Source organism: Hemiscyllium ocellatum, chromosome 1 (assembly GCF_020745735.1).
Source record: "Hemiscyllium ocellatum isolate sHemOce1 chromosome 1, sHemOce1.pat.X.cur, whole genome shotgun sequence".
Lineage (NCBI taxonomy): Eukaryota > Metazoa > Chordata > Chondrichthyes > Orectolobiformes > Hemiscylliidae > Hemiscyllium > Hemiscyllium ocellatum.
The window spans coordinates 30,225,474-30,239,645 of record NC_083401.1 but is presented as its reverse complement, the minus strand read 5'-3'; the positions used below and the strand labels follow the sequence as shown (position 1 = coordinate 30,239,645).

The 14,172-nt window shown below is 41.3% G+C and overlaps 1 protein-coding gene across 2 annotated transcripts in view; it reads left to right on the top strand.

Moving 5' to 3' along the window:
* LOC132817934 (DDRGK domain-containing protein 1) overlaps positions 1–14,172 on the top strand; it is a 113,911-nt gene that overhangs the window by 64,846 nt on the left and 34,893 nt on the right. Inside the window, exon 2 of one of the 2 annotated variants that reach the window (XM_060828490.1) lies at positions 4,334–4,483. In XM_060828490.1, the coding sequence (XP_060684473.1) occupies positions 4,334–4,483 (150 nt within the window). Of the gene's footprint in view, positions 1–4,330; positions 4,484–14,172 lie in introns of both variants that reach the window. The other variant, XM_060828481.1, reaches the window with a different exon arrangement.

Below are 14,172 nucleotides of genomic sequence, written 5' to 3'. Positions count from 1 at the left end.
AATGGGGCCTAACTAGAGCTTTATAAAGTCTCAGCACATTCCTGCTTTTACATTCCAACCCTCTTGAGATAAATGACAACATTACATTTGCTTTCTTAATCACGGACTCAACCTGCAAGTTAACCTTTTAGAGAATCATGGACAAGCACTCTCAGATCCCTTTGTACATTTGCTTTATGAATTTTCTCACCATTTAGAAAATAGACCATGCCTGTGTTCTTTTTTTTCTTGCATTTGCTCACATTGAATTTCATCAGCCATTTCTTGGACCACTCTCCCTAAACTTTCTAAATCTTTCTGCAGCCTCCCCACCTCCTCAGAACTACCTGCCTGTCTACCTAATTTTGTATCACCAGCAAACTTCGCCAGAATGCTCCCAGTCCCTTCATCCAGATTATTAATATATTAAAGTGAACAGCTGCGGCCCCAACACTGAACCCTGCGGGACAACACTTATCACTAGCTGCCATTCCAAAAAAAAATCTTTTATCCCAACTCTCTACCTTCTGTCAGACAGCCAATCCTCAATCCATGCCAGTAGCTCACCTCGAACACCCCACTCCTCACCTTACTCAGCAGCCTCCCATGAAGCACCTTATCAAAGGCCTTTTGGAAGTCTAGGTAGATAACAGTCACTAGGTTTCCCTGCTCTAACCTGCTTGTTACCTCTTCAAAGAATTCTAACAGATTTGTCAGGCACGACCTCTCCTTACTAAATCCATGCTGACTTGTTCTAATCCAACCCTGCATCTCCAAGAATTTAGAAATCTCAACCTTAATGATGGATTCTAGAATTTTACCTTCAACCGAGGTTAGGCTAATCAGCCTATAATTTTACATCTTTTGTCTTGATCCTTCCTTGAACAAGGGGATTACAACAGTGATTTTCCAATCGTCTGGGACTTTTCCTGACCCTAGAAAGTTTTGAAAGATTACAACCAACGACTCCGCTATTTTTTCAGCCACATCTCTCAGAACTCTAGGATGTGTTTCATCCTTACCAATTTTTAAACCTTTTAGCTTTTCAAGTACTTTTTCCTTTTGTAATGAGTACCATATTCAACTCTGCTCCTTGACTCTCCTTAATTGTTGGGATATTACTCATGTCTTCCACAGTGAAGACTGACACAGTATTTATTAAGTTTCTCAGCTATTTCCATATCTCCCATCACCAGTCTTCCTGCATCAATTTGGAGTGGCCCAATTTCTAATTTTGGCTCTCGTTTGTTTCTTAGGAATTAAAAGAAACTTTTACTATCATTTCTGATACTACTGGGTAGCTTACCTTCATATTTGACCCTCTCCTTCCTTATTTCTTTCTTTGTTATCCCCTGTTTGTTTTTGTAGTCTTCCCAATTTTCTGATTTCCCAGTGCTCTTGGCCACTTTATAGGCTCTCTCTTTTTCTGTGATACATTTCCAGATTTCCTTTGTCAGCCATGGCTGTCTAATTCCACCCTAGATAATCTTTCCTTTCTTTGGGATGAACCTCTGTGCTGTGTGCTCCATTATACCCAGAAACTCCTGCCATTGTTCTACTGTCTGGCCCACTAGGCTCTGCTTCAGTTAATTTTCGTCAGTTCCTCTCTCATACCTTTATTTAACTGTAAAACCATTACATCTGATTTTGCCTTCTCTCTTTTAAACTGCAGTCTTGCTAAAGTCTTTGTAGACCACACCAAATGTATTATCCTCATCAATATTCCCCAGATTACTTTCTCAAAACTGTTCTGTAAAAAATCCATGCTGATTATTCCTGATTAATCCGTATCTCTCCAAGTGCAGATACTTCTGCCAGTTAGAATTATTTCCAATAACTTTTCTCACCACTTATGTTTGCTGACTGGCCTGTAATTTTCTAGTTTATCCTTGCCTCCCTCAGTGTTACAACCCCACAACCTCCTGTTATCACCCACTTTCTTTACTGTGTAACCATGGATGTTGACCTGCCAGTCCTATCCATCCCTCAGGCAAAAGTGAGTACTGCAGATGCTGGAGATCACAGAATCAAGAGTGTGGTGCTGGAAAAGCACAGCAGGTCAGGCAGCATCAGAGAAGCAGGAAAATCAGTTTTTCGGGTAAAAGCCCTTCATCAGGAATGAGGGTGGGAGCCTCAGGGGTGGACAGGTAAATGGAAGGAGGGTGGGACTGGGGAGAAGGTAGTTGAGAGTGCATTGTAGATGGAGGTGGGGGTGGAGCGGATGGGTGGGAAGGAAGATGGACAGATAGGACAGTCATGAGGATGATGAACTAGAAGGTTGGAACTGGGGTAAGTTGGGAGGGAAATGAGGAAACTGGTGCAATTCCCATTGATGTCCTGGAGTTGGAGGGTCCCAAGGCAGAAGATGAGGTGTTCTTCCTCTAGGCATCAGATGGTAAGGGAGTGGTGATGAAGGAGGCCCAGGGCCTGCATGTCCTTAGCGGAGTGGGATGGAGTTGAAGTGTTCGGCCATGGGGCGGTAGGGTTGGTTGGTACGGGTGTCCCGGAGATGTTCTCTGAAACGCTATGCGAGTTGGTGTCCTGTCTCCCCAGTGTAGAGGAGACTGCATCAGGATCAACGGGTGCAGTAAATGACGTTTGGAAGTGCAGGTGAAACTTTGATGGATGTGGAAGGCTCCTTTGGGGCTTTGGAAGGAGGTGAGGGGGGAGGTGTGGGCGCAGGTTTTGCAATTCCGGCGGTGGCAGGGGAAGGTGCCAGGAGGGGAGGGTGGGCTGTTGGGGAGGGGTGGGGTGTGGACCTGACCAGGTAGTTACGGCAGGAACGGTCTTTACAGAAAGTGGATAAGGATGGGGTGGGGAATATATCTCTAATGATGGGGTCTGTTTATAGGTGGCAGAAAAAGCGGAGGATGATGCGATTTATATGTTGGTGAAGTTGATGAACCATCCATCCTTCAGCCAAGTCTCAGTCATAGCCACAAAGGTGTGCAATACTGTAACTTTGTGCTGTCAGTTTAACTATCTTATTTCTCATGTATTGAATGGGAATATGCATTGATATCTTGTGTTATCATAAAAAAAATGCCTTTGTATCAAACATTTCAATTGCATTGTGAAGTATAAAGTTAAAAATCACACAACACCAGGTTATAGTCCAACAGGTTTAGTTGGAAGCACTAGCTTTTGGAGCGACGCTCCTTCATCAGGCACTACACCACAGTCCAACACTGGCATCTCCAAATTGTGAAGCACAGTTCATTTTATATACAAAAGTTTGTACTTTGAGTGAATATTTGCATGTTGTCATTACCAAACACTTTTATAGAAAGCTATCCCAAGGCATTGCAGAGTGACGTTAGAATTTGATACAAAGCCAAGTGGTTGGGTTCTGGAGGTGGCGTGGGAGCATGCAAAGCTTGGTCAAAGGGTTGGTTTTAGGGAGAACTTGGGGTCAAAGTCCCAAAGCATAATTCTCTGACACTGAAAACTCACATTTATAACATTCCTTTAATGGAAAAGCAGAGCTTTCATTTCACCGGCCACTGGACTTTACTTTGGATTTCCATTGTTCATGGCCATTTTGTCAGAAAAATAGCCCCTGTTTGAGGTGTCTTTTCAGTATTTTCATAACTGTACACAGATCCAAGCATTGTCTCTTTATTTCACCCTTTCATTTTGAATAAAGCATGATTTTCTCTCAACACTTTTTATCATATACCCCAGAGAATAGTATTTGTTGGACACTTTCCTGTTTGCAATGTAAATTGAAAAGCCTTCATGACTTACTGTCATTTGAGTGATTTTTAGAATAATTGTGAAATGTTCAGTTATGAGAAATGTGAGAACAGTTGACACTCGTGATTTAGATAAAAATATTAGGATGGTTTCTGATGAGTGCAACATGCTAGTTATTTGAAAGAAAATTTGGAAATACTCAGCTGACTGCTGTATCTGTAGATAGAGGAGCAGAGTTAACACGTCAAACCTTTGACTTTTCTTCAGAATTCAATGTTTATTTTGGGTTATCCACCAGTCTTGATCATAAGAATAACTCTGGAAAATGCCCATCACAAAATGTAGTATTTTAATTATCTATCATGTTAACTTTTCACTGTTTCAAGATAATCCAAATTACTGGTGTGTTAGTGGCCCCTGTAGTGTCAAACACCAGTCCTTTTGTGTCTCCTGTAAATATACTTCAACAAAAATCAGTTTTCAATGTCTAGAATTGTTTGACTCATGAACTATTGATTTTGTTTTGAATTTTGATCTCTTGGCAAAATAGATTCTGATGATTCATCACTCTTATTTTGCCGGTACAGTTTGAGAATGTATGATGCAAATGGTAAACAAATTTTAAAGATTTCTGTTTGTTTCTTTGTTACCTCAGCAGATCAAAACCAACAGCGAAATGTAGTGGCTGCAGCTGGAAGGCCTCGACCTGTTAATGAAGATCGTCCAGCAGGTGCACCAAGGGTACGACGCAATCTCAGGAATAGACTTTTGGCTCGAAGGCTTCTGGAAGCTGAACAGGATGCTCAAGGTAATTATCAACGTTATGAATACAGTGGTATTTTCTCGCAGTTTGTTGTTTTTTTTAAATAGAGCATGCTTTGAGTTCTGCAAGTTGACAGATGTCAGCAAGAAATTTCTGCATATTTGCATTGGGCCTTAGATGTTTTCATAGATTAACCGTTGTGTGCAATGTACATAAAGACATGTAAGATTGCGATTTGAGATTTAAAACTGTAAATTGTAGGAAGAAGGCAAGGCTTTGGGGAATGCTTTTTGGTTCAAAATTTTCAATGACATTCACTCATATTGCAGCTTGAGTTGTGGAAGGTTCAGTGGGCTTCATGGTGTTTTCACCCTGAGGGGAGCCACCACATTGAATAACTCCGAAATACTGTCTATTACAGTGCTGTTTGTTTTGCATGCTTTAGTGAAACCAAGTGATTGTTACGTGAAGCAGAGATGACATTCTGTGCAGTTGACAGAGAAGATAGAATAATATGTTGGAATCTAGGAACGGGATTAGACCATTCAGTGGCTCAGTGGTTAGCACTGCGGCCTCACAGCACCAGAGGCACAGGTTCGATTCCAGCCTTGGGCGACTGTCTGTGTGGAGTTTGCACATTTTCCCTGTGTCTGTGGGGTTTCCTCAGGGTGCTCCGTTTTCCTCCCATAATTCAAAAATGTGCACGTTCGGTGAATTGGCCATGCTAAATTGCCCATAGTGTTCAGGATGTGTAGGTTGGGGGTAAATGTAGTGTAATGGGGAGTGGGTTTGGGTGGGATACTCTTTGGAGAGTCAGTGAGGACTTGTCAGGCCGAAGGGCCTGTTTCCATGCTGTAGGGATTCTATAATTCTATGAATCCATCAAGCCCATCATGCATTCTATATCGTGGCTGATTATCTTGTTAATGTCACTTTCTCATCCTATCTCAGTGCCTCTTAATCAGTGAGATTGCCTCATGTGCCTAATCTCTAAAAAAAAAATACAGGTGCAGTTTCCACAAATGTCCTCATAAAATAACCCTGACCTGATTTGTTGGTCTAATGGTTGTGATAATGGATGAATAATCCAAAAATCCCAAATCCTATTGGGGCAATAAATTTGATAATTTTGGGCTAGCACCAATAAATAAAAGTTTCTGGATTGTTTTTAACAGTTCGGCTGGTTCACTAAATTTTGACAGGGTAGGGATTTTGCCGCCTCTACCTAGTCTAGATTACAGTGATCAGGGATCAAGATAAGGAGAAACCTCTTGAATCAGAATGAAAAGTTAGGATTTAGAATGCACTTTCTGGGAGAATGGTGGAGCCAGATACTATAGGAGGATTGAAAATAGAGCGCTCTCTCTCTCTCTTTCTCTATTTGAAAGTGATGAATGTAAAGGGCTGTGGAGATAGAGCTGGAGAATGCGACTAGGTAGAGAGCTCTTTCAGGAGCTGATGCAGACACAATGGATCAAATGGCCTTCTGTCCTGTAAAATTCTGTGACTCTATACACATGATTTCAGTCCTGCACTTTGTGGATAATTCTTCACACTCTCAGGATAGTAAAAGATGTGGCTACTGATATCAACAATTTGGAGCAATTTTTTTTCAGTGCTAAAATAAAAATAAAATATGGGGTGGCTCAATGGGTAGAACTGCTGCCTCACAACACCAGGGCCCAGGTTTGATTCCAACTGGTGACTGTCTCTACGGAGTTTGCACATTCTCCCAAGTCTGCGTGGGCTTCCTCCCACAGTCCAAAGATGTGCAGGTTAGTTGGATTAGCTGTGCTAAAATTTCCCATCTTGTCCAGGGATATGCAAGCTCTGTGGATTTTCTGTGGGAAATGCAGGGTTACAGAGATAGGGTAGGCAAGCAGGAAGCTGGAAGAACACAGCGAGCCAGGCAGCATCAGGAGATGGAGAAGTCGGGTGGGTCTGGGTGGCATGCTTTTTGGAAGATCAGAGTGGATTCAATGGATTGAATGACTTGCTTCCATAAGGGATTCTATGATTTCTGACTTTGCCGAAGTGGTTTAAAAGAACCTCGTCTCCGGATATTTTCTAATCAACCTGTCAGAGATTTCATTACACATCACTGCAACAAGTAGGACCTAATTTTAGGCTTCCTGGCCCAGAGCTAGGGACACTACCACTGCACCACAAAAGTGCACACATTACCTGTTACACATGTTTAATCTTATACAGGGACAGATAATATGGTGAAACTTGGTATTCTTTTGAGCAAAATTGAGGGTGTAAGAGATATTGTCCAAAGCTATTGTGCAGTCACTGAGCTGATAAAGATGGGGAACATCATAGACTAGCCCAAACTGAGCTGAGTTTCTATATATCCTGATTGTCATAATTAGATACATGGAAGGAGTTGATTTTTCTGTCTTTCTGTGATTTACTTTGTTCTATAAAACATGGTGTCAAACATATGTTTTATAGATTCATAGAGAGCAGGAAAGGCCCTTTGGCCCATCGTGTCTGCACTGATATTTTAATCCATGAAAGGTAAGCTTGCACATCTGACAATGCTATATGTCTTTTAAAGGTAGGTACAGAATGCAAATTTTGAGAATGTACTTCCTGTTGATATGTGGGATTTTCAGTTACTGGAACAGAATAAGAGAGATTCTGGAGTTGCTATTTGGTTTGATAATAGCTTAATTCTGAGCATTCTAGAGGGTCTCCTGTGCTAGCTAATAGCAATTTCAACACACATTTTCCAGGTGATGAGTATTGTTAATAGTTGAGACTGTAGGCTGGCTGAGCAGGTGGAATTGCTGAGCAAAGAATCTCTGCTGATACATTTTCGTTGTATGAATATAATCTTGTTTATAGGCAGTACTTCTGAGTAATTGATGACTGTTGTTCGCAAACAAGGTCATGGAGATTGACTGACTGAATCAACTCCCTCACCAACTGGAAACAACAGTGGGCAGCTGTTAACTGGGAAAATGTTTATTGAAAAATGATTATTCGCAAAAATGAATTTGCATAAACTTTGTGCCCGTATTTTATTTTTGGATGTGTTGCTAGTAAGGCAGCTTCCATCCTTTAGTCATACCGTATAAGGATTTTTCATTTACTTATTTTAGTCAGTACTGCAACAGTTGCTTGCATTTCACAACCCACCCATTCTCACACTTGCAGCTGTGGATTTGCAGTGTACTGTACTGTGGGTAATGAGACCATTATTAAAGATGGCACTTATAATGTCAGCTTGTTCAACTTCTGTATTTCATTTGCTGATTCCAGTTATTGCCTTGCTGATTCTATGACTGACCTCTTTGCTTGAATTAGTTACTTGAGCTTTTAATTTGCTGGGACGGAGGGGGAATGTGTTGAGCTTGGCTATTACATGAGATAATGAGATATTCTCTGCCAAACAAACCTTCAACCAGAGAATTTGTTTACACTTAGCCTTTATTCCTGAAGAAGGGCTTTTGCCCGAAACGTCGATTTTGCTGCTGCTTGGATGCTGCCTGAACTGCTGTGCTCTCCCAGCACCACTAATCCAGAATCTGGTTTCCAGCATCTACAGTCATTGTTTTTACCTCTTCAATTTTGTAGATAAGTAATGAGTTAAGACTTAGTCTACTTCTATAATGAGTTACCTTTGCTTTAAGATGGTGATAAGTAGTTAGTTATACAATGATCTGTAACATCAAGATGGACAGAGAATTGGCTGAGGTAGAAAGCACTAGAATAGGAAATAGCAATGTATTAGGTGAAGGCGCAGGAAGAGGGAAAGTAATAAAGAGTTGCTGTGCTACGTGTGAAAATGTGGAAAGATTTGGAAGAAAGGAAAGGAGGGGTGGCAAAGGGATATGGGCTGGGCACTGGCAAGTGGGATTAGATTGGGTTGGGATTGTTGTTGTGGTTCTGTTCGCCGAGCTGGGAATTTGTGTTGCAGACATTTTGTCCCCTGTCTGGGTGACATCCTCAGTGCTTGGGAGCCTCCTGTGAAGCATTTCTGTGATGTTTCCTCCGGCATTTATAGTGATTTGTATCTGCCTCTTCCGGTTGTCAGTTCCAGCTGTCCGCTGCAGTGGCTGGTATATTGGGTCCAGGTCAATGTGCTTATTGATTGAATCTGTGGATGAGTGCCATGCCTCTAGGAATTTCCTAGGAGGAAACATCTCAGAAGCGCTTCACAGGAGGCTCCCAAGCACTGAGGATGTCACCTAGACAGGGGACGAAACATCTGCAACACAAATTCCCAGCTCGGTGAATAGAACCACAACAACAACGAGCACCTGAGGTGCAAATCTTCTCCCAAATTCTGGGTTGGAATATCTAGTCGGCATGTACGAGTTGGACCGAAGGGTCTGTTTCCATGCTACACAGCTCTATTACTCTAATAAGGAGACCACTTCAGTGCTGGAGAGAGGATATAGAATCCCTACTGTGTGGAACCAGATCCTTCGTCCCAACAAATCTACACTGATCCAGCCAGACCCATTCCCCTACTGCTCTACATTTTACCCCAGACTAATGCACCTAACCTATGCATCTTGGAACACAATGGGCAGTTTTAACATGGCCAATTCACCTAACCCGCACATCTTTGGATTGTGGGAGGAAACCAGAGTACCAGGAGGAAACCCATGCAAACACGGGGAGGATGTGCAAACTCCATATAAACAGCCTGAGGCAGGAATCGAACTCCGGTTCCTAGCGCTGTGAAGCAACAGTGCTAACCACTGCCACCGTGCCGCCCCAATGACTCCAACCCAGGCAACATTCTTGTAAAGGAGAAAGTGAGGTCTGCACATGGGAGGAAGAGAGCTTCTTCAAGGAAGGCATCCTTGCAAGAGGATTCGCAGTAGGTTAAAATCTTCGAGGAGAAAGTGAGGTCTGCAGATGCAGAAGGGCTCGTTCCTGAAGGAGGGCTTATGCCAAAAAAAATGTTGAATCTCCTGTTCCTTGGATGCTGCCTGACCTGCTGCGCTTTACCAGCAACACATTTTCAACATTCTTGTAAAGGATGACTCCAAGAACAGGAGACTGGTAAGCAAGATTAGATCTTATGGAATACTAGCCATTTGGATATAGAACTGGCTCGAAGGTAGAAAGTGGTGGTGAAGGGTTGCTTTTCAGATTGGAGGACTGTGACCAGTGGTGTGCCACAAGGATTGGTGCTGGGTCCACTGTTTTTCATCATTTATATAAATGTTTGGGATGTGAACATAGGAGGTATAGTTAGTAAGTTTGCAGATGAAACCAAAATTGGAGGTGTAGTGGACAGCAAAGAAGGTTACCTCAGTTCGATGGGATCTTGATCAGATGGGCCAATGGGCTGAGGAGTGGCAGATGGAGTTTAATTTAAGTAAATGCGAGATGCTGCATTTTGGAAGAACAAATCAGAACAGAAATTATACACTTAATGGGAAGGTCCTGAGGAGTGTTGCTGAACAAAGAGACCTTGGAGTGCAAGTTCATAGCTCCTTGAAAGTAGAGTCACAGATAGATAGGATAGTGAAGAAGACATTTGGTATGGTTTCCTTTGTTGGTCAGAGCATTGAGTATTGGAGTTGGGAGGGCATATTGCAGCTGTACAGGACATCGGTTAGGCACTTTTGGAATATTGCGTGCAATTCTGGTCTCCTTCCTATTGGAAGAGTGTTGTGAAACTTGAAAGGGTTCAGAAAAGATTTACAAGGATGTTGTCAGGATTGGAGGATTTGAGCTATAGGGAGAGGTTGAATAGGCTGGGGTTGTTTTCTCTGAAACATTGAAGGCTGAGGAGTGACCTTATAGAAGTTTATAAAACCATGAAGGGCATGGATAGGATAAATAGACAAGATCTTTTCCCTGGGGATGGGGTGTCCAGAACTAAAGGGCATAGGTTTAGGATGAGAGGGGAAAGATATAAAAGGGACGTAAAGGGCAACTTTTTCACGCAGAGGGTGGTGCATGTCTGGAATGAACTGCCAGAGGAAGTGGTGAAGGCTGGTACAATTGCAACATTTAAAAGGCATCAGGATGGGTGTATTAATAGGAAGAATTTGGAGGGATATGGGCCAAGTGCTGGCAAATGGGACTAGATTAGGTTAGGATATCTGGACGGGTTGGATCAAAGGGTCTGTTTCCACGCTGTACATCTGTATGACTGTATAACAGAATTTCTTTTTTGGACCAAAAATCAATAGTGCTCTGTGCAATCCATAAATCACTGACTAGGGGGGAAAATGTGGATGAAGAGATTTTGAATGGAAATTACACAGAGCTGCAAAAAATGTCAGATGGATTATAATATATTAGTACAGTATAAAAGGGTAAAGGAGGATAACAATTATTAATGAGAGAAGAGAAATTTGTTCATTCTGATCTTCCCTGTTCACCAAGAAGACAATGCTGAACCTAGTTCTTGGAAATGAGTTGGGAAAAGTACACCAACTGTCAGTAGGGAAGCATGTAGGGGCAATGATCATTGTAACAATAGGTTTGGACTGGCTGTGAAAAGGGGCATGGTCAATCTAGGGTAAGAATATTTAATTGCCAGGGAGTATCTAAAGCAGAAAGAGTTCAGGAGCAGTCAACAAGTATTCTGAAGGTGGCAGTGGTGCAAAATGTACTTGGTGGGGAATTTCAAAGACTGTCACTCAAGTGGCCCAGCAGCAGCACTACTGATTGAGCTGGTGAGGTCCTAAAGGGCATAACTAGATTGGGTCTACAGCAAGTGGCGAAGAAAAACATTCTTGACCTCATCCGAACCAATCTGCAGGCTGCAGATGCATCTGTTCGTGACCATATTGGTAAGAGTGACTACCTTATTCCTTGGAGACAGAGATCTATCTTCACCGTGAGCATACCTTCTATCATGCTGTGTGGCACAATCATCATGCTAAATGGGACTGACTTTAACAGAACTAGCAACTCGGGACTGGGCATCCATGAGGCCCTGTGGACTGTCAACAGCAGCTGAATTTTCACATTTCAGTCCATAATCAAAAACACAGAAAAAGAAAAGCAAATGGTTTTTAGAAAGAAGCGGAGGATGCAGTTATGAGTCATTGGTCATATTCTTTGAATCCTCCTTCGAAGCAGTGAGATGGGAGGGCAAATTCAGAGGATTGGAGAATTGCAAATGTTATACATTTGTTCAAACATGTCATGAAGGTAAGTACAGAAACTACAGGTCAATCATTTGAACCTTTGAGGTGGGCAAGCTATTAGGAATGATTGGGACCAAATTAAAAATAACTCAGGCAAATGTGAGTTAATTAAGGAACATCAATGATTTTTTAATGGCAAATCTCATTCAACTAATCTGTTTGAGTTTTTGATGAGCTATAGGGAGGATAGATGAGGTTAATGCTGTTGCTGTTTCAGCTGGTGGATTGGTAAGGATGCAGTCAAGAATGTTTTCTTCATCACCTGCTGTAGACCCAGTCTAGCAGCTATGCCCTTTAGGACCTGACTAGCTCAATCAGGAGTGCTGCTGCTGGGCCATTCCTGGTGACAGCCGTTGAAATTCCCCACCGAGAGTACATTTTGCACCCTTGCCACCTTCAGAATAATCTTGACTGCCAAAAGAAATTGGAAAAGGTAACATGCCAAACTTGTGAGCAAAGTTAGACCTCATGGGGTAAAAGTGACAGTATCAATATAGATACAAAATTAGCTGAGTAGCTGAAGATAGTAGTAGTACGTGATTATTTTTCAAACTGAATGTTTATAGTGGTGTTTTCTAGGTGTTGGTATTAGGTGACTTTCTGTTAATATAACAATGACCTAAAGTTTAGTGTACCGAGGACAATTTCAAAAATTGTGAACTGTGAGGAGGATTGTGCCAAAATTCTAATGGACATAGGTTGGTGGAATGATCAGTCAAGTGACTGTTGAAATTTAATGCTGAGGAATGAGAAAAGATTCAATTTGGTAGGAAGAATGTGAAAGGATGTCATATAAAATGAAGTGTTCAATCTTAAAAGTTCAGGAGAAGAAGGACTTGGTGATTTGTAAAAATATGAACCCAAATGTTCCAGTGCAGGTGGGAGTGGTTAAAATATATGGGATTCTAGGCTTAATAAGTAGAAGCATGAAATGCAAGAGCACAGGAGTTAAACCTGTACAAATTCTGGTTCCGCTTTAATAGGATATTTCATCCAATCCTCACTTAAGGAAGAATGCAAATGCATTAGAGAAGGGTCACAAGAATGGTTGCAGTGGATAGATTAGAGAAGCTAGAATTGCTTTCCCTGCAGAAGAGAAGCTTGAGTGGAGATTTGATAGAGGTATTCAAAATCTTCAAATGATGGAGAGAAAAACAGATTCTCAAGACTCCACTAATGGGAACTGAGAGCATAGATTTTATTCACTTTGACAGGAAGAATAGAAGAACTGAATATTATTTAAATGAAGAAAGATTGCAGAAAGCTACAGCACACAAGGATTTGGAAGTTTTCATGCATAAATCACAAAAAGCTAGCATTCAATTTCAGGTAATAATGAAAGTCATAAATGGAATGTTTATTTCAAAAGAAATTCAGTATAAAAATATGGAAGTTGCATTAAAAATATATAATTCACTAACCAGACAACAGCTGGAATATTGTGAAGAGTTTTGGTCTGTCTTATCCAAGGGAAAGAGATACTGGCATTGGAGCCAGTCCAGGGAAGAGTCACTAAATTGATCCAGATAATGGAGGGATGGTGTCTTATGAGGAGATGTTGAGACAGTTGGGCTTATTCTCATAGAAAAACAAGAGGCACCCTTTATTGAACCCTACGAGATTCATAGAAGCCTTGACAAGATAGATGCAGAGTGAGTATTTTTCCTTCTGATACTGTCTGGAAGCAGAGGGCATAATCTCATAAAAGGGAGTTGCACATTTACAGCAGATGAGCAATTTGTTCTTTCAGAGGGCAGTGAATCTGTGAAATTCTATATTGCAGATGGCTGTCAAGGCGGGCTATTAAATTTATTCATGGCTGAGATAGATTTTTAATCAAGGGAATGAAGGGCTTTTGAGGTAAGGCATGAAAGAGGATTTGGACATTATTAGATCAGCCATGATCTCATTGAATGGTAGAGATGACTCACTGGGTTGAATGGCCAACTTCTGCTCCGTGCCTTATGCCGTGGTCTTGAGGTCTTTGTTTTTATCCTTTAATTTTATTATGTAGATTATTGTATTCCTGTTTTATGCCCTCATGTACTGTTTTGCTATCACTGTGAATACTGAGACTGTCCTACGAGAGTAGGTTAAGAGACTTAAATGAGCATTATTGGTCCAAATGTTTTCACCTTGTTATGAAAGCTATGAATCTTAGAGGATTGACTTTGGAGTCAAGTTAAAGTCAGGAAGTTCCTGGTCAGTAGTTTTCCATCTCTAACAAATTACTTTAAAGGTATTTTAAAAACTTAATTGCTTTACATGAAATCAAGAATCAAGCAAAGCATAAGGCTGAAAAATGTTATTTTAGCAAGTTATGTGTGGAGTTCAATCCTTGCTGTAAAATGGTAGAGATGCTAGCATTTGAAATAAATGGGATAACCCACCCTTAAGATCAGAATTGCAAAGAATATATTGGTATCAATTGTATTGCTTCTGCAATTGTGTCTAATCCAAAAATATAGTCCTGTGGATGAAATTAGAAAAAAAAATCCTCTTTAGTAATCAACCAAAATAAGCCACTGTGGCGATTTATAAAGTAGCAGCCATGCTATCAGGAAGTTCACTGCTGTGGTTTTGTGTGAAGATAATGCAGTT